The sequence below is a fragment of the Pseudopipra pipra genome, chromosome 1, assembly GCF_036250125.1.
Source record: "Pseudopipra pipra isolate bDixPip1 chromosome 1, bDixPip1.hap1, whole genome shotgun sequence".
NCBI classification, from domain to species: domain Eukaryota; kingdom Metazoa; phylum Chordata; class Aves; order Passeriformes; family Pipridae; genus Pseudopipra; species Pseudopipra pipra.
In genome coordinates this window covers 150,434,473-150,459,178 of record NC_087549.1, presented here as the reverse complement: position 1 = coordinate 150,459,178, position 24,706 = coordinate 150,434,473, and the positions used below count along the sequence as shown (strand labels likewise).

Genomic DNA, 24,706 nt, shown 5'->3' with positions numbered 1-24,706 from the left:
CAGAGCAAACACAGGGGTGGCCTCACATGGGGCACTGCGTGAGATTCTGGGCCCCACAATTTAGGAAGGATGTGAAGGTCCTTGAATGCACCCAGAGGAGGGCAAAAAGGCTGGTGGGAGGGCTGGAAGGAATGTCCTGTGAGGAGGGGCTGAGGGCTTTGGAGTTGTCTAGTTTGGAAAAGAGGAGGCCAAGGGGTGACCTCGACACTCTCTACAGTTTCCTGAGGAGGGGAAGTGGAGAGGGAGGTGCTGAGCTTCCCTTCCTGGTATCCAGAGACAGCATGTGTGGGAATGGTTCAAAGCTGCACTGTAGGGGGTTTAGATGGAACATTAGGAAGCCTTTCTTTACCAAGAGGGTGGTTGAACCCTCGAACAGGCTTCCTAGAGGGGTGATCAATGCCCAAAGCCTGTCAGTGCTCAAGAGGCACTTGGATGCACTCAAGAGCATTTGGGTTCACAGACTCCATCACTCTGGGTGTGGGCAACGCAATCAATTTTTTTAAGAACAAAAAGAGCTTATACAGATATTTCAAACTGTGATATATCATAACATGTGACCTCCACCAATCACATTCGAGCACTCCATCGAGCATGTGCAACAGAGTACTGAAGGACTACAAGTCCCAAAATGCCTTTCGTCACTTTTTCCTGTAATATAAACCGCTGCACTTGGACACTGAGTGCCCTTACTAACAGGCTTTAACACGGTCAGGCCTGGTCACATGAAAGACAGGAGGAAATTCGCCCAACCATTAGAGAGGGGAGATTTTCTCGACCCGCAGGGGTTCATTTGTCTGTTAGTGACCCAGGGAAAATGAAACCATGTATGTCTGATCAGTGTGTCAGATATCCCACAAGGGGACTCTTCACCAAACAAGATTCCCAAGATTCTCAAGATCAATTGCCTTTATCGGGGAAGGTCCCTCAGTGGGCCTTCCGAGTGTTGTTCCACCACTGGCAAACTGTCAGCACCTATAAAGGGCTCACCCTAACAGTTTACAGAAGAACACTCTTTTTAATACAAATCGTGGCAGGTTGATAAGATTCATAGGTCGTCGGTGATAGTGTCTACCTGCAAAAACACATTAAAAACAATCTAACAGTGCTATAAAGCAAGCACAAACACAAGATCTAATACAAAACAATCTACCAATATATTAGGGAGCATATTATCCAGCAGTATTGGTGGAAATCTTCCTCCAACCATTCTCCATTTCCAACTTCGTTTTATACTATTTCCTTAAGTTTAGGTGGAGTTTGAGTGAATCTAGTCATAAATACTTAATTGGGTAGTATTTATCCTTGGCATCTATCTTCCTCGGTGGGCAGATATGACACGGTCTTTGAACTACAAAGTGTCACCATGTTTCCCTTCCTGCAGGATCTTTATGGAGGGAGGCTGTAGTGCCTTCATGTTACTCTGTTCTCTGTTTCATCCCACATAACAGGTGTTTATCACTGTTTTTGGGGAACTATTGTGGGGCACTGTGACCATGCTCCATTCAGGAAGCAACAACTGGGTCTTCTCTGTAATTCTTATTCTCTTTTAATTTTTAACCCTATCCATTACCTCACAGGCCCGAATTGCTCAGTCAGTTGCACTGGATGGTTGTTGTGGGTCCCTTCCAACTGAAATAGTCTATTCCTATTCTACTCTATTCTATTTTCATGCAGGGTTTCATAGAAGAAATAATTTATCTAATAGATAGTTTAAAGCTGTGTATTATTTCTGTTATTTTCTAATTGTTCATAGCTTTTTTTCTTCAATTGCCTCTAGCACTGGAAACAAACCTTCAGAAGGAAAAATGGATCGCTGGTGTTGGTCATCAGAAACTAACAGCTTTCGACGTTTCACCCCTGAGTCCTTGGCTGCAATTGAGCAAAGAATTGCTGAGAAAAAAAAGCAGCCAGACAAAGAAAAAGAGAAGAATAAGGACCAAGGAGTTGAAGCAGAACAACTTACTCCCCAGCTTGATTTGAAAATCTGCAAAAAGCTGCCATCCCTTTATGGGGACATTCCACCAGAGCTCATTGGGGAGCCCCTGGAGGATTTTGATCCGTACTACAGTGATCACAAGGTTAAAACTTCCAAAAGCATTTCTTTGATTTAACTTTGTCTGCTGAACTCTTAAGAGATAGTAAAAGCTCTAGTTGGGAGATGCTGGGTTTTGATTGTTGTGCAGACAGGTCTTTCAACATTCCTGACATCTTTTGGGGCAGGAGTGCTAAGGTGTGCTCTGCTTTATGCCATGAAGAGGTATCTTCAGTTCCAGTCAGCAGTCAGATTTTAATTATGAGGACATAATACACATGATTGATACACTTCTACAGGAAATATATTCTGGGATAAGGGATGCTTTGTTTTGCAGAGCAATTCCTATGATGCCTGTGAGGCTGAACTCCCTGTAGTATAAACAGTGCCTGTCCAAGAATAGATCATGCTGGAATTGCAGATGCTTTCACTGAATTACAAAGATTATACCAATTAGGGGAGGCATATTTGAGATATTTCCAGCACTCTGCGTAGCAAAACTATGTATTTGCATTGTTGTGAATTAATTTTCTGTTATTTTATGTCTTGTTGGCTTTGTTTATTGTGCCATATTTATATTGCAAATCCTCCATGCGATTGCAAAGGGGTTGGTGTTGTTGCCTGTGGGAGTGTCTAAAGTAGATGCTGTTGGAATCCCTCCTCAATTAAATGGCAAAAAAAATTAGTTCATTTAAATATTCTATATCCTATAAATCTTTTCTTTTTAGACTTTTATGGTGCTAAATAAAAGGAGGACTATTTTCCGGTTTACTGCCACACCTGCCTTGTGTATATTTGGTCCTTTTAATCCAGTCAGAAAAGCAGCAATTAAAATTCTGACCAATTCATATCCTTTCACTGGTTTCCCTTATTTGAATTTTAAAATATTCTGTATCATTTTCTGTCATTCTGTTCCTCTCTTTATATTAATGTGAATGTAGAGCTTATATGGCTGTGACAGATTTTTTAAAAGTTTTGTTGAATCTAATGTTACAACAGCTGAGATATTTGCATAATGTTGGTGAAAATGTGAAATAGCTGATATTTAAAATCAATTTTGCAGATATTGGTATGAAACAACCTTTAGAGGCTATTGTATGATATTGTAGCCCTTTTCCAGAACTTGTTCGAAATCTCTGATGTGGTCACAAGGTTAAATTAAAAACACACAAACTAACAAACAAAGCAAACCAGGGACTCCCTTGTTTTTAAGATATGAAAGATGGGATTTATGGTGAAGCTTTGCTGGAAGAGTCTCATGTTCTCCTAAGAAATATGTTCCACACTCAAGTTTAGAATGTTCTGAAGAGTGCCCATCTTTCGTATTTTTGTAACAATATAAGTGTAGTTTGGAGAATGTCAGAATGTGAAGGATTTGCAGATGCAAAACCACCAAGTGAGTAGTTTCTGCATTTTCTGCTAAACATCTGTTTTCATTTGGAATTATTATTTTGTGAAAATAGATTTTTTAATGGAACTTATGTCTGACTTTGAATGTGTATGCCTGCTATAAGAAATTACTAAATTTACTATTCACTTTCAAATTAACTCTAAATTTAAGAACCATATCAGTTTAAACAAAAAAAAGCCAAACAGTTTTATTGGTGACAGGTGAACTTTTATGAAAGAACACTAGTAATTGGTTATTAAGTGTTTTCAAATGGTTTTCTCAGGCTTAAACCCCCTAGTTACTACAGAATTGTGGCCCATTTCTCTTTATTCCATCCTCCTGCTGCAAAAAAAAAAAATGGAGGTTTTTCAAGATTCAAATAACAGTACACTATTTTTTTCATTTATTTATGTTTCTCATCTCTTCTGTCAAACATGCTATGTCCCACTAAAGTCCTAACTTCTGAAACTGTCTGAACATTTTTATATGTAAATCCTGAAGTTTACCCAGATAAGCAAGTTTGATCTGTTATTAGTTTCTTTGGAAAACACATGAAAAGTCCTGACCATATCCAAAATCAAAGTCATTATTTGAATGTCTGTATGCTTTTTGTGTGGCAATCAGGACCTTCTATGAACTTCCTTGTTTTATAATGTAGCATTTTTTTCTTAACTTACTATTCACATGTTTTGTTGGCATTATTATATGTACCGTGTTACTCAATTGTGTGGTTATGACTGTACGTCAGCTCCCACCAGCACTCAACTGGACTGAGTAAGTATCTCACTGGTTGTATGTTTCCTCTTTTTCTGTGGATATTTACACACAGGACTGAAAAATTTAAATAATGTGGTGATCTAATTCAGGGCCTTGAAAAATTTCACTCAGTCAGACCTCTGAGGAAGATTGAGGATTGTTATTATATCTCACAGTCTTTGGTGGAGCTTCACTGCCTTAGAGGCTCACACCATGTGCCCTTTCCTCTGTGTTGGCTAATTTTTGCTATCTGCTGTGGCATAGAACGTTGGCCCTTTTAGAGAGACTGTGGGGTAGAATTCTAACTTAATATCTCTCCTTCTACAGCAATAACCTGAATGTCTGTTATGGTTGGCTCATGCAAAAACTAGAAGGGGATAAATGTCCATTCTGTTCTTTCTTCCTGTTTCCTGGTGACACTCCTGGGTCAATTGTTCCCATTAGAAAGGCATCTCTTTGTAATGTCTTGCTACCTTTTCTATTTTTGCACTGTATCCAATGCAACTTGACTTAATGTTCTACAATTAAATCATGAAAATATCCCCAGAGCCCCTTTTATCTTGGGGTAAGCATGGTGATAAGAAGAGCTTAATTTTCTGTAGTATTTCTTTCAGTTATAGAATATTTGCTCTAGTGTTCTGCCAGAATTTGAGGCTTTGAGATTTTCCAGACTGCTTTAGAATACAGACACAGTCTTAACAATGTCTTCTAAGGAAGCGTGAGCTATCCTTCACCTAGAAATAATATTATATGCTTATGTGAACTTTCCTAGTTACTACCTGAAATCTTACTAGAATTCAGGAACACATCTTCTTATAGCCATGATGCTTCTGAAAGTAATGTAACCAGTCCTATTTTACTTCACATTTTCTACCTTTAATCCATGCAGGGACTAAATCTTAGGAAATGCCTGAATGTGCCTGAATGTGACTCAATCTCTTTAATATTTTTATTTCTATAACTTACATACACTTTTTCCTCCTCAGAATTGCTTTTACTGCCATATATACTACTGAAATATTGATAAAAATAGTAGCAACAGGATTTGTTTGGAACGAATTTACCTTCCTTCGAGATCCATGGAACTGCTTGGATCTGTCTGTTATTATTGTAATGTAAGTACAACTCAGTTGTTCTTTTACATTGAAGGGAAAAAGCCACAGATAAAGCACTATCTGATGTTGCTGAAATTCCTGAGAGTGTTTGGCCTCCTACCTGTTAAAGAGTTACTGTGCTTGAACCACCATTTGCATATGTGCAAAGAGAAAAATAGTCATAGACTGGTCAACATGGTTATGGTTTGAAAAGTTACATCCTTGGCATTCAGTTATATGTGGTTTCATTTTATAGGTACGTTACTATGTTTCAAAATATAGGCAATGTTTCAGCTCTTCGAACTTTCAGAGTGCTGAGGACTTTGAAAGCCATTTCAGTAATACCAGGTAAGGAACAATCTTACTGATAGTGTCTCCATTTCATCAGCGTGCTAATTCTTTCTATGGAATTATAGCAGGAATGAAACATAGGAAGTGTGTAATTTAAGTGTCAAAACCATACATAAATACTTTTCCTTTCATATTCAGCTTGGAGAACAGAGATAAAATATCATTCGAATTTTTTCTTAGGAAAAATCCTGGATATCACTGTCTGCTTATATAATATCTCAAATTCAATTTTTCTGCCTCAATATTGGTCTTTAGTTCATATGTAAGGCATTTTCTCAGAATCCCAGAATGGTTGAGTTTGAAAGGGACATCTGGAGGTCGTCTGGTCCGGCCTCACTGCCCAAGCAGGGCCACTGAGAGCTGGTTACCCAGGACCAGGTGCAGACAGCTTTTGTGAGTCTCCAAGGATAGAAACTCCACAACCTCCCTGGGTAACCCATGCCAGTGCTCAGTCACCCTCTCAGTAGAAAAGTGGTTCCTGATGCTCAGATGGGACATCCCATGTCTCAGTTTGTGCCCATGGCCTCTGGTCCTGGCACTGGGCACCACTGAAAAGCACCTGGATCCATCCTCTTTGCACTCTCCCTTCAGATTTGTGCAGATTTGTCTCTTCTCCAGGCTGACCAGGCCCAGCTCAGCCTTTCCTCGTGGCAGAGTTGCTCCAGTCCCTTCCCCATGTTTGTGGCCATTTGCTGGACTCTGCAGTGTGTCCATGGGCCAGAACTGGAGCCAGTAGTCCAGCTGTGGCCCCACCAGGGCTGGGTAGAGAGGAAGGATCACCTCCCTTGACCTGCTGGCCAAGCTTTACCTAACACAGCCCAGGAAACAGTCACCCTCTTTGTCATTGTAATGTGTCTTTGGCCCAGGGCGAAGTACTTGTTTAGTGTAAATCAAGCACAGAAATCTGTCCATGTTCATTAAAGTTTGTAAGACTCTGCTAGGATACCATCTTAATTTCGAATGTGCAAGATAGTAAAATTAGTGTTAGGTAGTAAACAGAGGCCAAAGAAATTATGATTAGGAAATTTAGGGAAAAATGCTTTAGTCACTCCTATGCTTTGTTTTACCTCATTTAATACTCAGAAGTTACAAACCCATTTACTCTCTTTTTAACATACTTGCAACTGCTGTGTCTTGTCACATGAGAATGTCACTGCATTCCTCTTCTCATTTTGCTTATTATTGGATCTTATTTTTATAGGTCTGAAAATCATTGTAAATTCACTTGTTGAATCCATTAAGAAACTTGCTGACGTGTTTATCTTGACTGTATTTTGCTTGAGTATATTTGCCCTAGTAGGCCTCCAGCTTTTTATGGGCAATTTAAGATTCAAATGTGTCCTCAATAATACTGTGTACAATGACTCATTATGTAAGGATCCCAAGATCTATGTACCAAGTGATGAAGGTAAATGTTGTTCTTTTCTCCCTTTACATAATCTGTGTATCTTCCCATGTATGTCTTGATTTTTCACAGAGATGTGATAGTTGCATGTATTTCTCCCAAGAAGGAAAACCCTTCCATTTGCACAAGTCTTAATAGGAAGTCTCTGGGACAAGTGACTGTGAAATTAGTGAATCTTGGATTTGGAGAAAGATTAGCAGGCTGTGGGATAGGATGGGCTGAATTTTCTATAAGTATTTGCCTTTTAACCTGTGCATGGCACAGGGATCCTAATTTTAGGGGTACTGCACAGGGAATGGTTATTTTCCCATCACTTTTTCTATATTTCAGAGATTTTGCCTACTTCTCACAGAGATTCTTATTTTTACCAGAGACCAAGTAAAATGTTACACTGGGAGTTGTGCAGTAAATAGTTGCTATTTTTTTTTAATCTGTCACAGAGACGGATCTGCTGAGAATCAGCCCTATACGTCCTTTGTTGTGAAAGGATCCTTCCCAGAGCTTTGATCCATCAGGGTGTTTATCAAGTGCAGTAAATGTATGGTTTCCTGTCAGAAGGCTGTGCAAACTGACAACTTCTGATTTTATGATTCCTTGATTTATTTTTTATTAGATATCTGCCACAGAATGAATGGCTCTTCTGACATATTGCTCTGTGAGATCAGTTCAGATCCTGAGTAAGTGACCAAGATAGTTTTAATATTTTCTTAATTTGTTCCTCCAGATGTACTGTGGTTTTATTTCTGGTCTAAAGGAATGGTGATGATTTTTCAGTAGGATGGGGATGCATGTATGTCATTAAATTAAAAGCCAAGTATTTCACCTCAGAAAAAGAATGAAGTACAAGGATGCAACCAGTTATGTATGTAATTTGTTGCTAACCACTGGGAATGTAATGGTAAGGTAGAATGATATAAATGAGGAGAGGAAGAGATCAGTAAAGACCTGTTAGATATTAATAAACTCTCCTCTCCTCATCTTGGTGAATTATTTAAAAGTAAAGATAATTCCATTTTCCCCCTCTCTGTGTATTTGTTTGCACATATCCTACATCAGGGGACACTTTTTGTCTAGTCCTAAACTAAGGTTTCTGTCTAGTTTTCTTTGATTAGACAAATGGCTTTCTAGGATAGTTTGATATAAATCAGCCCTTCTGGCAGAATTAAATTGGGGAATAATGAAATGGACTTTCAGATAAACTGAACAAAACTGGTGTGGTCTATTGGGTGCTTTCAGGTACCGTTAAATCTCCAAGTAAGTATTTTTTAATCTTTAATTTGTGGTTAGGAAAGGGTGCCCAGAAAACTATACCTGCCAGAAGATTGGGCAGAATCCTGACTTTGGTTATACAAGTTTTGATCACTTTGGCTGGGCCTTCCTCTCTGTATTCCGTCTGATGACACAGGATTCCTGGGAGCGTCTCTACAGACAGGTGGGTACTTTTATTACCTGATAGAATGACTTGACACATGCAATTCAGAGCCACTAGAAAAATCTCTACTGGTTTTAACCTTACTGACACCACATTTCCTTAAAATCCATGTAAATATTAAGGAAGTAGGTTCAAGTGACTAAGTTGTAACACCTTCTGCAAGGGACATGGAATGGGAGCAATCCTGCTGGGAGTGCCCATAGTTCTGTAGGAGAACACACTGGGGTCAGTGGTTAAGAGTGAAATATGAGTATGAAACCACCCAAGGATTGGGATATACAGCAGATCCAGCCAGTGAGCTCACTGCTGCTGCAGGGAGTGTGAGGACTTGCTGCCTTCTCTGTTCCTATTTCTTTTAAGTCCTGACTCCTCACCAAGCTTTTGGCTCAACACTTTAGTTTCAGATCATTTTTGACAACTGACATTAAAATTTGGAGGCTTGATGTTTTGATTCAGAGAGCTGAATGTAACTTTTGAATTCTGGTGGGGTTTTTTTCAGAAATGCTATAAAAATGCATGCAGACAACTCTCTGGATCCCCTATGTCTATGCAATACCTTTGCTAGCCAAGAATTATCCTCTGCCTTGTTCTGTGTTTTTTTGTCCATTTTAACTTTTTTTCCATCAACCTTTATTAATTAGGACTTTTTAAAATGGATATATCATCTTCCCATTTGAAGCTCCTATGGTTTCTGGGTTTTAATGTATCAGAGCTTAATTTTGAACCATCTCCTGCCATTTTAAAAAAGTGTAAAGTTAGTTTGAAATTGTATTGGAAACATGAGTTTGTTAAGAATATATCACAACTTTTACCTTTTCCTCACAGACTATCCGTACATCTGGAGTGACCTGCATTTTTTTTTTTATGGGAGTCATCTTTTTCTGCTCATTTTATCTCTTCAATCTGATCTTGGCTGTAGTAACTATCGCATATGAAGAGCAAAACAGATCCAGTCTTGCTGAAACAGAGGCCAAGAAAAAACTGCTTCAGGATGCCCAACAAATTCTAGAGAAAGAACAGGTTTGTAAATTATTACCTATAATAAGTGGTTCCTTTTGTTTTCTTCTGTATGTGAATCAGGGAAATGATGTTTGAATTGAACATGTGCTTCTTGCACACTTTCTGACACTTCATTTCTCGTTATGTCTGTATAAATGCCTGTGTGTATGTATATATGTATATATGTATTTGAATATATAAACATTTCTGTGATACAAAAAACCATCATTGAATTTTAGGATTTTGCAGACCTGACATTGTATAGGAATGGCTTGCTGGCAAGTTTGTACCTTTTATGGTATTGCATAGGTGCTGCACTCCATGGTTTCCCCGTTCTTGTACACTACCATTATTGCTGTGGACAAAAATTCCTTTCTCTGGGTATTCCTTCTTGCTATTACTGTGTAGTCTCATGAAGGAAATATGGGTGGATACATGTACATCCATGAGAAAAATTGTCATTTCTGCAGTTCCCAGAAGTTGGAAGTTTCAGTGCTGATAGATTTCAGGCCTGATTAAAAAGCCTTCCAAGAGCCACAGTGCTCAGCACTTTAAAGGTTGTCAGGCCTCTTTCTGAGTGAAGGCATGCAGGAGGTCTATCAGTTGACAAGAGCAGGAATAGTCTTTAGCCAGGATAATGCTGGTTTTTCCATATTAAGTTTCCTCTTGACATCCAGAGACTGCATTATTCTCTTTGCTGTTGTTTTGGAGAGTTAATAGACACACATCAGATTTCCACAGTGTTTCCTCTTGGCATAGTATTGTTCCAATCATTCATGCCTTGGTCTGTAAGGGACCAGGGATCGCCTGTTTTTATTTCTGATAATCATTGAGTCATGGAATCACAGAATGGTTTGGGTCTCAAGGCACCTTAAAGATTTTCCAGTCCAGGATGGTCTGGAACACCTTCCACTAGACCAGATTGCTCCAAACCCCATCCAACTTGGCCTTGAACACTTCCAGGGATGGGGCATCCAGAGCTTTTCAGGGCAACTTATGCCAGTGCCTCACCACCCTGCCAGGAAAGAATTTATTCATAACATCTAATCTAAATCTCTCTTCTTTCCCTTTAAAACCATTAGCCCTGTAAAAAGTCCTTCTCCAGCTCTCTTGGAGCCTCTTTAGGCACTGGAAGGGGCTCTAAGGTCTCCCTGGATCCTTCTCTTCTCCAGGCTGAAGGACTCCAACTCTCTCAGCCTGTCTCCAGAGCAGAGGTGCTCCAGCCCTCAGAGCATCTCCGTGCCCTTGGGCAGGTCCATGTCCTGCTGATGTTGGGGGGGCCCAGAGCTGGACAGAGCACTGCAGATGGGGTCTCATGAGAGGGGAGCAGAGAGGGAGAATCACCTGCCTTGACCTGCTGCCCCTGCTTCTCGTGATGCAGCCCAGGACACAGTTATTTCTGGGCTGCAGGCCCACGCTGCTGGGTCATCTCAAGCTTCTCATCCACCAGAAGTGAAGCTCTAAGCCAAGGCAGCAGGATGGGTTGAAAATTATTGGTAAGACCTATTGTATCTTGTAACTTTTTATAAAAGAGACCTCTGATTTACTGCTTGCAATCAAAAATGTCAAATTTGTAAGAGGCCATGCAAATATCCTCTAGCAAGTATCCAACTTCCTCATTTAGGTGTCATCATCATGGCTAGGCTTCGTGAACGAAGATTTGGGACCGCCTGGCAGTGCATTAAGGTGTAAGGCATCACCATTTTACCAAGTTCCTCAACATTCAGCCAGCATAATAATTTAATAGAGTAAAAATTAAATTGGATATTATCCTAGTCCATGTGTTGGCATTTACCTTGTGTTAATAAACAGACCTTTTGATTTTTCTTTTACAGGAGGTGGCTGCAGCAGAAAGCAGTAAGGCCTTGCAAGTTGGGTCTGAAATGCCAGTTGGTGACTTGAAAAATTTGAAAGGAAAAGAGATTATTAAAGAAACACCTATTTTAAGACAAAATGTAGTTTTAGATGATCAGGAGAAAGAGGAGCAAATATTTCATTCACAGCCTGGTCACTGCCACAAGAAGCTTGTAAGTATTCAAAATAGAAAATATTCATTAGACTTGCATGTGATATGACAATTCACTGAGCAGAAAAACTTTCCTTATTTCCATTTTTTTCCTCTCTGTTTTTTTTTTTTCTCCTTCTTGCATTCATTGGAATAACTTGTTTTTTAAAGCAATCTGAAAATTGTATTTTGGGATGCGAGGGAGACAGCACTATTTGGACTTGAAAGGGAATCTAGAAGTGGCTATCAGTAGTACATGTTATTATTTCGTATCAAAATATTTTCACATTATAAAAGGAAAAAAATAGAAAGGAAAACCTAGAGCATAATCCAAACAGGGTGAGATGCTCTGACATAGAGTTCTTTTATTAGTCAAATAAATACAATCTACAACAAATGTGGCAATTACTGGTGTCTCTCCTGCAACTGAGGACTCTTAAAACAATCTACTCTCTACTTTCATCACAAAAGAGGCTAAAGATACTAAGTCAAAGAGAAAAAAGTATAACAGGTAGGAACATTTTGGTAGGACTTAATCAGTTTATAAAAACTTGAATGGACCATTCCTCTAGAGAATATCCCTATTTTAAATCCCAGTTTCTCATCCCCAGTTATTTCCCTCAGCTAAAGACAGATGAGCAGTAGTAACCAGGTCAGTGTTGGTGAACACCCTTGTCCTTTCTAAAAACACTAACTCAATGCTTCTGAACAGCTGTGAACTTCAACAAGAAGACCGAGGACTTTAGTCAGGCTGTCACACACATTTTTATGTATTTCTGTCCTACAGGACACCAAACATTAGAGAAAGGAATGAAAGGGCAAGTTTCACTGGTAACTGGGACATAATTAGAATAGTCTAAATGAGCCTTTTAGACTCAGAAAAACTACAGAGAGAAAAATGAGCATTTTAGCACTATATTACAAATTCATTTGATATGTCCATTCCATGACAGTTCTATCAGCTAAGTTTTGAGTATTTTTCATTAAAATATCAGAATGACAAAGAGAAATAATTATTATTAAACCCCTGAGGCCAAGAATACCAGTTTCATTCTCTGGATAACAGCTTTCTAGAATATGTTGATAAAATCATAGTATCAAAAAAGTTTGAAGTAATGGTATGATATATCTTTACTTATACACCCTTCCAGCTTTCTCTGGAATTCTTTCTGATTTTCTCAACCTCGGAGTCTCACATATTCTTTACAGCCCATGTTTTGTGATTCTCCACTTAATCCTGAGTGTGTGGATTTTAATGTGTCTGAATATTTGATAATAATTCAGTGTATCCCATAAGATACAAGTGTTGGCCTGTCCGTCCTTGAGCTCACATCAGGAGCGCTGAGCTGAGCATTCTGTGGCTTCTAATGAAAACAAAAGTAGTGTCATCCCTAGTTTTAAGCAGTTCAATATTAGTAGAGATCTAGATAGGCCTAGTAGTGCTGGAACAATAATAATTTTTATTAACTACATGTCTATTTTTCATATTAATAAATGTTTATTTTTTATTATCAATAATTCTTTGTTAAAAAGGCAATAGTTTATTCAAACTGATGGCCAGTGGTTTTTTTATCTGTTCTTCTACTCAGTCACGGGAAAGATGGAAGAATTCTTTTCCCTTGCCCCATTAATGTTTCTATACTTCTTCTATAATGACATTATTATTGTTATTAAATATTTTCAGAAGGAAACAACTTCATGAAGAAATTTACTGTTTTTGATGAAATGCCCTCTGCCTTCAAAAGCAAAGACCTGATAGTGTTGTATTTTTTTGGTTTAAGTTCTTTCACCGAAGTGAAGCTTCCCTTCAATATGTATTTAAAAAGGCATATTTATCTCATGCTGGACATAATTTTTGTATTGCCAGTTTTTCATATTCCCTTGCTATGTTACCTTCTGCTGTCTTTCTAACCAAAGAGGCAGATCCTGCTGTCCTATGATGTGTCAGTGGACTCTATTAATGATCCTTTCCGAAGACAGAGGTTAATGAGTGCAGCCACTATTCTCACAGACAATTCGAGTAAGTCATTCTTTCCTGTTTTTCCTATGAGATTGTGTAATGTGACCTGAGAGATCAAACTGTCTCAAACACTCAGCATTATTTTAAAAGCCACTAGGGGAAATTAGGCTGCAAATGTAAATTTCAGGAAAACAAATGTTCTCATATCTCATATAACTGTGACTGTAACTCACAATTACCAAGGGTAAATCATGCCTGACCAACTTGATTGAAAGAAGAGAATTTCAAAGTGTGTGTAAGCAGAAACGTTGCCCATTTTCAGAGGAACAGGTTGTGCAGTCTGTGACCTGATGGCTGGCCCTGCTTGGAGAAGGGGGTTGCACTACAGATCTCCTGAGCTCTCCTCCAACCTCACTTATAACCCTGTCCTCAGCTATGGACACCTGTGGCTGGGCAGGTTCAACTCACAGGAAACAGGTTGTCATTGTCCCAGAAACAGATTTCTCTCCTTAATGCAGATCCTTTATCATCCTTTAATAGTGTAATCATAGAATCATGGAACAGTTTGTGTTGGATTGCACATTAAGGATCATTTAGTTCCAACCCCCTGCCATGGTCAGGGACACCTTCCACTAGACCAGGTTGTTCAGAGTCCCATCCAACCTGGCCTTGAACACTCCCAGGGATGGGGCATCCACAGCTTCTCTGGGCAACGTGTGCTAGGGCCTCCCCAGCCTCACAGGAAAGAATAATAAACATATGAAGAGGTGGGGAATATCCCCTGTTTCTGTCATTATGACATTTGTTGGTGGTGACCTGCAATAGCCTGTGATTAGTTTGTGTAGTAGGAGTGAAACAACTCTTTCCAGTGATGCCATTCTGCTCACATGAGATTGATTTTTTTCTTTCCAATGTTTTCTCTGATTGATTGTCTTTTTCTTCACACTATGATATTCCACACAGGATTATTCATATGCCACCTTCCCTCTTTCTCTGCTAGAGTCAAAATTGAAATGTCCTGCATTGTGGAAACGTTTTACTTCAAAGTATCTAATTTGGAATTGTTGTCCATTCTGGAGAGCAGTCAAAGAGAAGGTGAAATTGGTGATTTTGGATCCATTTGTTGAACTCTTTATCACAGTTTGCATTATCTTGAACACTTTATTCATGGCTATGGAGCACCCTGGCATGTTGCCAGAAACCAGAAAAATGATTACTATAAGTGACCAGGTAAGTGAGGTCTATGTAAGTTGAATACAGAGGTATAACCCTGTATTTATACTGGAACAGTCCCATAAGGAGACAGACTTCTTCAGTGACCTTTTCTGAATTTGTTTTTTGTCTTTCCAGGTCTTCACCCTTATTTTTACACTAGAAATGATCTTGAAAATCATTGCTCTAGATCCTTACTACTATTTTCAGAACAAGTGGAATGTTTTTGATAGCTTAGTTGTTTTGATTGGCCTAGTGAGCTTTGGAACCAATCTGTCACCTTTCAGAGTGGTAATGATTTCTTTGCTATTTTTTAAAAGCACATGTTTTGTATAGATTTGTGAAAGATTACAGTGAAATACCGTTTCATTATTTTACTGATGAATCTGTCAAATCAGATCTCTTTGTTGGTAAATAGTAAGCCAACATGAACATTTCATTTAAAAAAATTAATTAATATTAAAGAATATTTTCCATATGTTTATTATACTGTGTATGTTGGATGCTACAAATGCCCTGCACAGTGTGCTGCCAGGGAGATCTGACCCAGCAGAGAGTTCACTGGTTCTCTGTTAGGTCTGTACAGTGGCACTGCTCAACTACATTTTGGACCTACAATCAGGAGCAGATATTATCTGCTGAGTTTAAGGATAGCAGTGATTCCTTCACAGCTTTTCCTTTTGAGCTGAGATTTGTAAAATAACAGAGCTTTCCTCAGGGCTTAGTCTTGGCCTTGAGGGCTCTTCCATTTTAGGGAGAAAGAGGAATAGTTCTGAGACATCTATGTATAATAGTACTTTTGTACTTATGTCTTTCATGAATATTTATAATGCTAAATTGATTAATTACTTCAAATTCTTCATAGTATTTCAGAGTCCTCACACCTAGAAATGCAGGTGAATTCTGTTTCACCTTTGTATCATGACTGAGAGATTTTCACAGCCCTGAATGCTAATTTGACCAAATACCTCCGTTTTACTCATGGGGGTACATAGGGTAGGTCCCATCTGGCTTTTCAGATCCTATTTTAAGTCTGTTTGGTGAGAGGTGTGAAAAAATATTTGTCTTTAACATTCCATCTAGTCCAAAACTCAGTCATTTCATGACCTTCATTCATGTACTCATAAGATATTTATATTTGTGTTCTTTTTATTGCTATTAATATTATTACCCTGGCACATTCTCATATCTAACTTAGCACAACCAATTTGAAACCTTTCTTTGATACTCCTCTGCTCTGACTAATATTAACTGTGCTTAAGCACAGCACTTTTGCATCAAAACAATTAAAAACCTTTCTTGGGGGGAAAAATAATTACTGCAGTAAAATCAGCATGATAAATGCAGGGTCTGGTTTTCATGTGGGCTGTGCTGTCTGGGCTGTGTTTGACCTTACCTTTTTTCTCTTGTGTTTTATTTACAGATCAGGATCTTCAAATTGGCAAAGTCCTGGCCAGCCTTAAATACTCTTATGAGAATAATTCTAAACTCGTTTGGGGCTCTGAGTAACCTCACTCTGGTTTTGGCTATCACTGTATTTATTTTTGCTGTAGTAGGAATGCAGTTTTTGGGCACTGATTATGAAAAAAAATTCCATAAAATAAGCACCAGTGAGGATTTACGCTGGCATATGAAGGATTTCAGTCATTCAGTCCTGATTGTATTCCGAATATTATGTGGAGAATGGATTGAAATGATGTGGGAATGTATGGAAGTGGCTGGAAAACAGAAATGTATTACCATTTTCTTGTTAGTCCTGGTGATAGGAAACCTGGTGGTGAGTTTTAAGCTGATTCCCAGTCCCTACTGAATGCATCCAGTTACACTGGCAACTGATTTTTTCAGAGGGAAACGTTATCATTTCAAGAGTATTCACAATATTCTCTTTTCTGGATGTCACTTGACATGTTTTCCTGCTGTCTTTTTTTTTTTTTTTTTTTTTTACTTTTCCCCTCTCTTTCTCTTTCTCACACAAGAGGTAGAAGCAATACCAAATTATTCCCTCTGCCCACAGTATAGAAGTGCAGTGCTTCTGATAATGTGGTGTCTGATGTCTTCATCTTTTGTGTTGATAGGATCCAATAACCAAACTGTTCAGTGCTTTTAATGCTTATCAACTTGTATTATCAAGAGTTTACCATACCCAGATTTTCTGGTTTGTATGACATATAGTAGATGGAATGTAAATGTACTGGAAGACAAAATCTTTTTCATCTGCTTGGTTTGTTGGTCTATACCAGACCCTTTTGGATGGTGGTGTTATTAAAATTCATCTTTGCTCTTTTTCAACATATCTATCTCCTCATACGTTATGGACATCAGAGCAGGTGAAAATATATTAGATACACCCAAACCCTCACTTCCTTCTTTTTTCTCCTGCCATTCCTTCCAGAAGGGGCCAGATCATACTATAACAATGTTGCAGTATAATAGTAAATAATTTCATGGCAGTGGTTGAGGAAAGCAAGACTGAGGGTTTCTGAAGTGACTTTTCTGTTAGCAGTGGTGTCTCCAACTTACTTTAACTATTTTAAGGTGCTCAACTTGTTCATTGCCCTGCTGCTGAGTTCATTCAATACTGATGCCTCAGGAGGACAAGAGGAACCTGGAGAAAGGACTAAATGTCAGATTGCCCTTGCACAGATTCACCAGGGCCTGAAGTCTGTGAAAGACAGAATTCTGGATCCTCGTGGCAGAAAAATGAAAGGAAGCCTCAGAAAAACAGACAAAAAGAAGACTTTGGAAGAAATTTCTGGCAAAAACATAGAGGATAATAATTATGCCATGACAGATGTCAGAAAATACATAGACAACAATTGCTTTGACATGGAGTGTTACCATAATGAAGAGAATTCCTCAATTATAAGGAAATATAAAGATCTTTCCAGCAGTCACAGTACCTGTGTTCCCACTGAAGCAGCAGAGAGTTACAGTGACAAAAGTGATGATGAGCACATTGTATTCACAGAAACAGAACACAGAAAACAGGTAAGAACTATTCACATTTAAAACAAAATACTGTAACTTACATCTGTAATTGCCATCTCAAAGACTCAACAGTAAATATTATCCCTTCTGTCATTCCTGCCATTTTACTTTCTTTGTTCTTTAAGTGCAAGGGCTACCAAATAGTCTTCTTCTGCCAAAGAGATTTTCAATATCCACTTTTTCACCATTCTCTTCATGGATAGCCCTAATTCTGCTTTTGTCTGTTTTGTTTCCAACTGTTGCTGTCAACAAATAAACGAAGTTTGATGAAGACAGACATTCCTTCTTTTTGTCTCCTTTGTCTTACACTTGGATAGTTTCTAACACAGGCCTCTTCAGCTGCTTATATGTTGCTCCTCAGTTGCATGACATCCAAAGAGAAGGCAAAGAAAAGCTGCACCTCAAAAAATATTTTTTTTTAATTACGTTTCCACCTCTATGATACTTTGGACTCCCCTTTATATCTTGTGATTTTCTTGCATCTGGCAGGATAGAGCTCAAGTCTTTCTGCCTGTGAGTTAGACATTTGTACTGTCATGATCATACATAGGCATGTTTGAGATATTTCATGTGTCTGTCACACCCACACAGAACTGTCAAATCTGACATAGGAGCTTTAGGAACACTTTTCACCAAGCTACAGAATTGTTTGGGTTGGAAGGGACCTCTGGAGATCATCCAGTCCAACCCCCCTGCAAAAGCAGGGTCACCTAAAGCAGGTTACAGAGGAGTGTGTACAGGCAGGTTTGGAATGTCTCCAGTGGTCAGTGTCTAGGTGGATTGCTAGGATCCATTTCCTACGGTTTTGGTCATATTAGGGAGCATTGTCAATGGAATATATTTGGACAAATTTTTGGAATATCTTTGGACAAGAAGCAAAAATTGCTGATCACCTTAGAATCATCTGTGACCATTTCAAATATGTTATCCAGAAGCATTTGATGACAAAAACTGCTGCAGTGGAATCTGGTCTTTCTTGGAATTTGTGGAGACAAAAGGACTGAGAACTGATTGGGATCACTTAGGTCTTCTTGGGGAATGATGAATTTCCACAGTAAAACTTCAGGAACACAGTATTTGAAATCAAGGGAAAAACTATTCTATTACAAGCATTTTCGAGATATCATTTAATTATCTGTAAAAAGACAAACATACTAGTGGAAGATTCTCTGCCCATGGCAGGAGGTTTGGAACTAGTTGACTTTTAAGGTCCCTTCCAACTCAAACCATTCCGTGATTTGGTGATTCTGTGATTCTAGCTCTTGTGAATGTTTTAGATTCTTTAAAAGAATTTTAACTTTTAAGAAAGACTGTCAGGAAGGAAAAATGTGGAAAATCAACTAGTTTTCATAATTTCCTGCAGGGAGACAGATTAGGACATAAAGAACAGTGGCAGAGGTCAGGCAGCTTCAGTGAGATTTCCGAGACTCCTGAAACCATAAATGTTTTCATAGTAACACATGAAAAGGAAGAGCAAAAAGAGGTAATTCTAACTTTTATCATCCTGTGGAATATGCTAGAGATTCAAACTGTAACAGCTGTTCTCTCATTCAGCAGTGACAGGACAGATTGGGATTTTCTGAAGAGTAGCAAATATAATGCCTGTGGAGGTGGCACATCTCTCTAGAGACAGTAATAGCATGGAGGTTTGTGTCTCATCAATAGCCATGGTTAATGGTGTAACTTAATGTATTATTTTGTACATAAAGTAAATATGTACAATATGTACAAATATGTAAAAAAAAAGTTACAAAATAAGTAAACAGAAATTAACCAGGAAACACTTACTGTAAGCATGTCCGATAGATGCCACCTGTTTCTATGGATATTTCTGTTTGCTGTCATTCCTGGACACAAAAATGTGCTCTCTAGAAGTGGTTCCCTGAGCAACCATGCTTTTTCTGATATAGAAACCCAGCTCATTCTAATATTCTAATACAGTACAGTTCCATACCAAAAAAAGGTGGGGAATCATGGCTTGCCTCTGATGACCCAGCAAATTAAATGGAAGTTCAGCATCTTTCTGGATTACTACCCCCAAAAGTCCAACCCCATAAGCATTTTCTGGTTTTAGGCACAGTCACCAGAATTTTTCTTTATGTTATTGAAATGTGCTTATATTTAAAAATAATATTGAAAACATTAATTTAAATAATTGCATTTTTATATATGGTGAAGATTCCCTAAGACCTTAGACTAGTGTAGAGCATCATGGCTGTCGACAGAGGAAATTCTCCCTTCTTCTGGCTTCCCATTCTTATCCCTATCCTTGTGCCTTGCCTTTCCATGCCATACGGGGCATTTACACATTATGGCTGATAGATATCTTTACTCTTTTTTTCCTTATACTTGCTTTCCTTATTGTCTTTAGTTTTACAAGTGTGTAGGTTACCTACCAGTAATTACAATTCTTTGAGGTGTGTAGTCCATACATACATTTCTATCCTGCTAGACCTTCCCATCTTCAAGCCTTTTGAGACATTGTTTGTATCTCTGAAAATGAAAAGAGAATTGGATTGGCCTGAATGTAGGAATTCATATAGAGGAAAAGTGCTGCAAAGCATTCTGGGACTTGTAGTTCCAAGTTCTCTATCTGACATGTGCAGTGGAGTACCTTGGTGTGATTGATTGAGAGATCACGTGTCATGATTTAAACATTGTATTTAAGCTGCTGTTCTTTTGTAACAAAGCTAATTCAAACCACACACCGTGTAGTTTGACTTTGTGCCAAAACAAGTACCACAAATGGCGCCCAAACAGGGACATTCAACAGGCATCTACTACACCTGAAGAAGTAAGACTTTTCTCCAAAGTTATAGCATAGAATAGTCTTTTTTTCCCTGCATATCCTGTTTAGATGACAAGAAGAAACCAAGAAACTTATTAAATTAAAACCATGGAAACAAAGAGTAGGGATTGGCTTTTTCTGTCCTCTTATTTGTAATTCATTTTTGTAGTTCAGCAACAATAAGGTAATTTATAGACTGCAGAATTCTTTTGGGGAGGGGGGCAGGGGGATGATAAATATCATTTATTTTTGGCTTGTTAACCTTATTAATGAAAAGCAAATAAATTCTCCTCTTTCTCTTTCTCCCATGCAGAAATGTGGTGCTGGTCATAGCTTTTGTGAAGCCAGCAGTGTGGATGCAGCTGTTGGTCTGGAGAGGTTTTCCCAGACTAAAAACTCACACCTGCCTAAGGACTGTTTTGGAGAAAGTAGGAATCTTTTCTCTATTGTGCTAACACCAAATGAACCAGTGTTAAAAAATACTCACTTGGAACATGTCCAAATTAGCAGAATCTGTTTTCCTGCTCATCCCAGTGTTGACATCTGCCTTTGATTATCTGACCATCTCCTTAGACTCCATTGCCTCTCATGCTTCAACACTTCATGAAGAGTGTTTCTGGTGCAAAGCAGTGAACAGGGAGTTGTAATGTCTCTGCAGTGCAAAACAGTGTAATAATCAGTAAAAATAATAATTGACTAATCCACTAGTAAGGTACTCTGTCTTTTCAAAACACAAAGGAGAAATGCAGAAAATAAACATTTTTTAGATAGAATAAAGTCTTTTTTCTTGTGCCCACAAGCTTTTCTGAAGAAGGGACCAAAAGCAACTCTCTTTTTCCCATGTTTGAGTTGCTCTATTAAAAGAGATTAATTTTGCATACAAGTTTTTTCTTTTCTTTAGCTTTGTATCATTTCAACCACAGCATCACCTCATAGGTAAAACAGCACATTCTTTCTCTAATCTGTAGAAGCTCTCTCTAAGATGTCTTATACTGTTTTGATTCCATGTCTCAGCATTTTCCATGGAACCAATATACTGTTCTTTCTCTTTTCAGATTGTGGCAAATGTTTCCCATGTTGTGTAGTGGATATCACTAAGCTTCCAGGCAGAACTTGGTGGAACTTCAGGAAAACCTGCTACCGAATTGTTAACCACAGCGGGTTTGAATATTTTATGGTTTTTGTGATAGTATTGAGCAGTGCAGCACTGGTAAATTGCATTTAATGTCTCTAATTTTGAATTGATTGTTGTCAATAAGGAAAATAATTGTATTTTGTGGCCTTCCTTCCCACAGGGAGAGATAAGAATGTAGTAAATGTATCCCTTAACAGTGATAAGGCTTTCTCCCACTAAGATATTTAAATATATGGATTTAACTATATGGAATTGTAGTTTTTCATGGAACATAGTTCTTCCTACACTTGTGTGTTTATTACAAGGCTAAACCAGAGTTTGAAATTACTTTGCACTTTTAAATAAAGTAATAGCACTTCTAAATGTTTAAAGCACTATTAAAACATTATGATCAGAATCTCAAGGTGAAGCTGGCTGTAAACTCATAGGTGAGGTAATGTTTCATTGCTACCCTGATCAGATCCATTTCTACTCAAGAATAAGGGAACTTTTATGATTTGAAAGCATATTCACTGTTGACTGAAAATAATTTGTTAAATGAAATATTTTATAATGCAGAAGGAACATAACCAAATAACCTGAAAGAGATCTATGTGGTAAATGTCAGAATTTGCCAAATAAAATCTGCTCTGTGTACGTTAAGTTCAGGTTGTTCACTGAACCATAGATTTGAACTGTCTGCTTTAAAATTCCCATGGCAAAGTTTGCAAGGGAAATCCCTGGGATTCCTGTGAGGGCTCCTCTCTATTTATGTGGAACCAAGCTGAAGTAAGGAAGGAAACTGAGTTATTCTTTAATAAGCTGTAGGTTCTGACTAAGTTGAACACAAAGCTAATTGGTACCCAGGTGCAAAAATTACACAAAACGACATTTTCTTGTCATCGAAGATGTTTAGCAATGAGAACTTTCACATTTCTAAGATACTGTTGTCCTCTTGCAAAAAGGGACTTGTCCATTTTTTGTTTGGTTGGGTTTCTTTGTTTATAAAGTTGTATGCTGGTAGGGAATTGTCTGAACCAGTTAGAACAAAGGGACACCATGGTGTCCATGCCTTGAAAGGAAATTAAATGAGATGATGCTGACAGAAAGAATGCACAGAAAAGTCCATGGTGAGTGCTCAGTGCTCAGAGCAAAGGAAGAGTAGTTAGAAACTTAAGTAGATTCTAACTTTTTAAGGTAGCAGCAATTAAGAGTAAGTAGATACTTTAAAAAGTTAGAAAAACAGTAGTTAAAAGTATGAAAAAACATCACCGCTAATGAGCAGGTGGTTTGACTGGTAGATGGAGATCAAGGTAGCCAAGGTTTAGCAGGGAATCAGAGGACGCATCAAACTTGCTCCATAAAAGAGGTCAGAAATGGCAAATAGGTTTATGTACATGAATGCCAGAAGTTTTCATTTACCCCCACTCAAATGAACAGTCCCATGGACTCAGGGACAGCTCTGCTCTGGAGGCATTTCTCCTAATTGTGGCACAACTGGAAGATCCATTTAGGTCCAGAAGAAGTAGCACTGTTTTCTAACACTGTAGAACAGGAGTGCATAAGTTTTATTGGATTATACATAGGAGCATCTCTGCTCCTTGTTTTTTCAGTGCTCTATGCTCCTGCTCCACCTTTTCCATGGCTTTTTAGACTGGATTTTTAGGCATGTCTTAAGTGCAGGGGAGCAAATCAGGTCTGCTGTTAATACCTCAATGAAGTGGGTAGGGGAGAAGTGGAGGCTTGGTGAGGAAATAATGCAAGGTGTAAACGGAATTGGGAGCAGATCGGCAATATCAAAAATTTAAAATTAATTAGCGAGGCAGCAAATGCATTAAACACAAGCAAACACCGATGTGAAAAGCAACAATCAATAAAACATTTTCTTAAAACCTCGAGGTCAAGTTTAGGTGAAAAAACCTGTAACTCCAGGAATTAACAGGTCCAGGTAAGGAGTTTGTTCATATTTTTCCATGTGTGTATTACAACTCTGCAGGCCGACTAAAGATGACTCATTTGGAAGGTCAGAGTCTGAAAGACAGTGGTTAATGTGTTTAAGTCAGGCTTTATTGTGAAGAATTTTGACCAACAGCTTCAAAATTATCAGTTACATTGGGAAGCCAGAATGTGGTAGCCACAGTTACCTATCCTCAGACATGTTTTAAAGTGTCAAACATAAAAACCTGAAAGTATGTGATTTTTCAAAACCCTGAAAATGGGATTGTACTTATTTTACAATTTAATTTTTATTTCTAAGTATAAAACTAAGTGGTGGTTACCCATAATTTAATATGAAATGGTTGTAATAACACAAACTGTGTATTCTTGTGCAATTTAAGAATAATTTTCCATGCAACTACTGACCTGTTTGAATTTTAAAATTCCAGGCATTTGAAGATATTCACCTGCAGAATAGAAAAACAGTGAAAAGCATCCTAGATTATGCTGACAAAGTATTTACCTACATCTTCTTGATGGAGATGCTTCTGAAATGGGTAGCTTATGGATTGCACAGTTACTTCACAAATTCCTGGTGTTTGCTTGACTTTGTCATTGTATGTGTAAGTATTATATTCAGCTTGTCATACATTTTGATTTTTGACATTTTCTATCTGGATAAGTACATGTAACTTCTGATTATGGATAACTACAAGTGTGAAAGACAGTTCCCAAAAGGTGAAAAATCTGCAATTTAAAGAGACCTTAGGACAAATTTAAATTGAAATTTTCAGCAATAACTAGAAGTTGCTTAAGAAAATTCTGTTAGGTATCACCATCATTGAGGACCATGATGGCTCTAAAAACATTTTCAAGTGGAGAGAAGGAGTTCAATTAGTGATCAGAAACAAAACTAAAATAAATTACTTAAAGTGATAGAAAAATGAGAAGCTACTGGCAGTTCTGGACTAGATGATCTTAAGGGTCCCTTCCAACCCAAACCATTCTATTAATCCATGATTTTGGCATTTAGAAACAGAAAAACATAGAGTTGCTTTCTTGAAAGAGAAGAAACTTAGATAGTAAAGGGAGTTGAAAAGTATTGTTGGAAAAATCATTTACCAGAATGTTAAAGACGTAGGAAAGAACTTTTTGCTTTGCAAAAGAGAAATCCCAGCAATCCTTTGCATATTTATAAAGATACATGTTGAAAACACCAGTAGCGAGATAAGTGTAGTATTC

At 38.1% G+C, this 24,706-nt stretch overlaps 1 protein-coding gene across 1 annotated transcript in view; it reads left to right on the top strand.

The window, feature by feature from the left end:
- The window catches only part of LOC135404245 (sodium channel protein type 5 subunit alpha-like), a 39,558-nt gene that overhangs the window by 3,476 nt on the left and 11,376 nt on the right, over positions 1-24,706 (top strand). Inside the window, 18 exon segments of the mRNA XM_064638920.1 lie at positions 1,778-2,078; positions 2,761-2,879; positions 4,107-4,196; positions 5,165-5,293; positions 5,529-5,620; positions 6,825-7,031; positions 7,642-7,705; positions 8,316-8,460; positions 9,286-9,480; positions 11,295-11,486; positions 13,382-13,484; positions 14,425-14,654; positions 14,775-14,927; positions 16,060-16,413; positions 17,172-17,624; positions 20,726-20,840; positions 21,468-21,622; positions 23,914-24,087. Of these exon segments, the coding sequence (XP_064494990.1) occupies positions 1,778-2,078; positions 2,761-2,879; positions 4,107-4,196; positions 5,165-5,293; positions 5,529-5,620; positions 6,825-7,031; positions 7,642-7,705; positions 8,316-8,460; positions 9,286-9,480; positions 11,295-11,486; positions 13,382-13,484; positions 14,425-14,654; positions 14,775-14,927; positions 16,060-16,413; positions 17,172-17,624; positions 20,726-20,840; positions 21,468-21,622; positions 23,914-24,087 (3,271 nt within the window).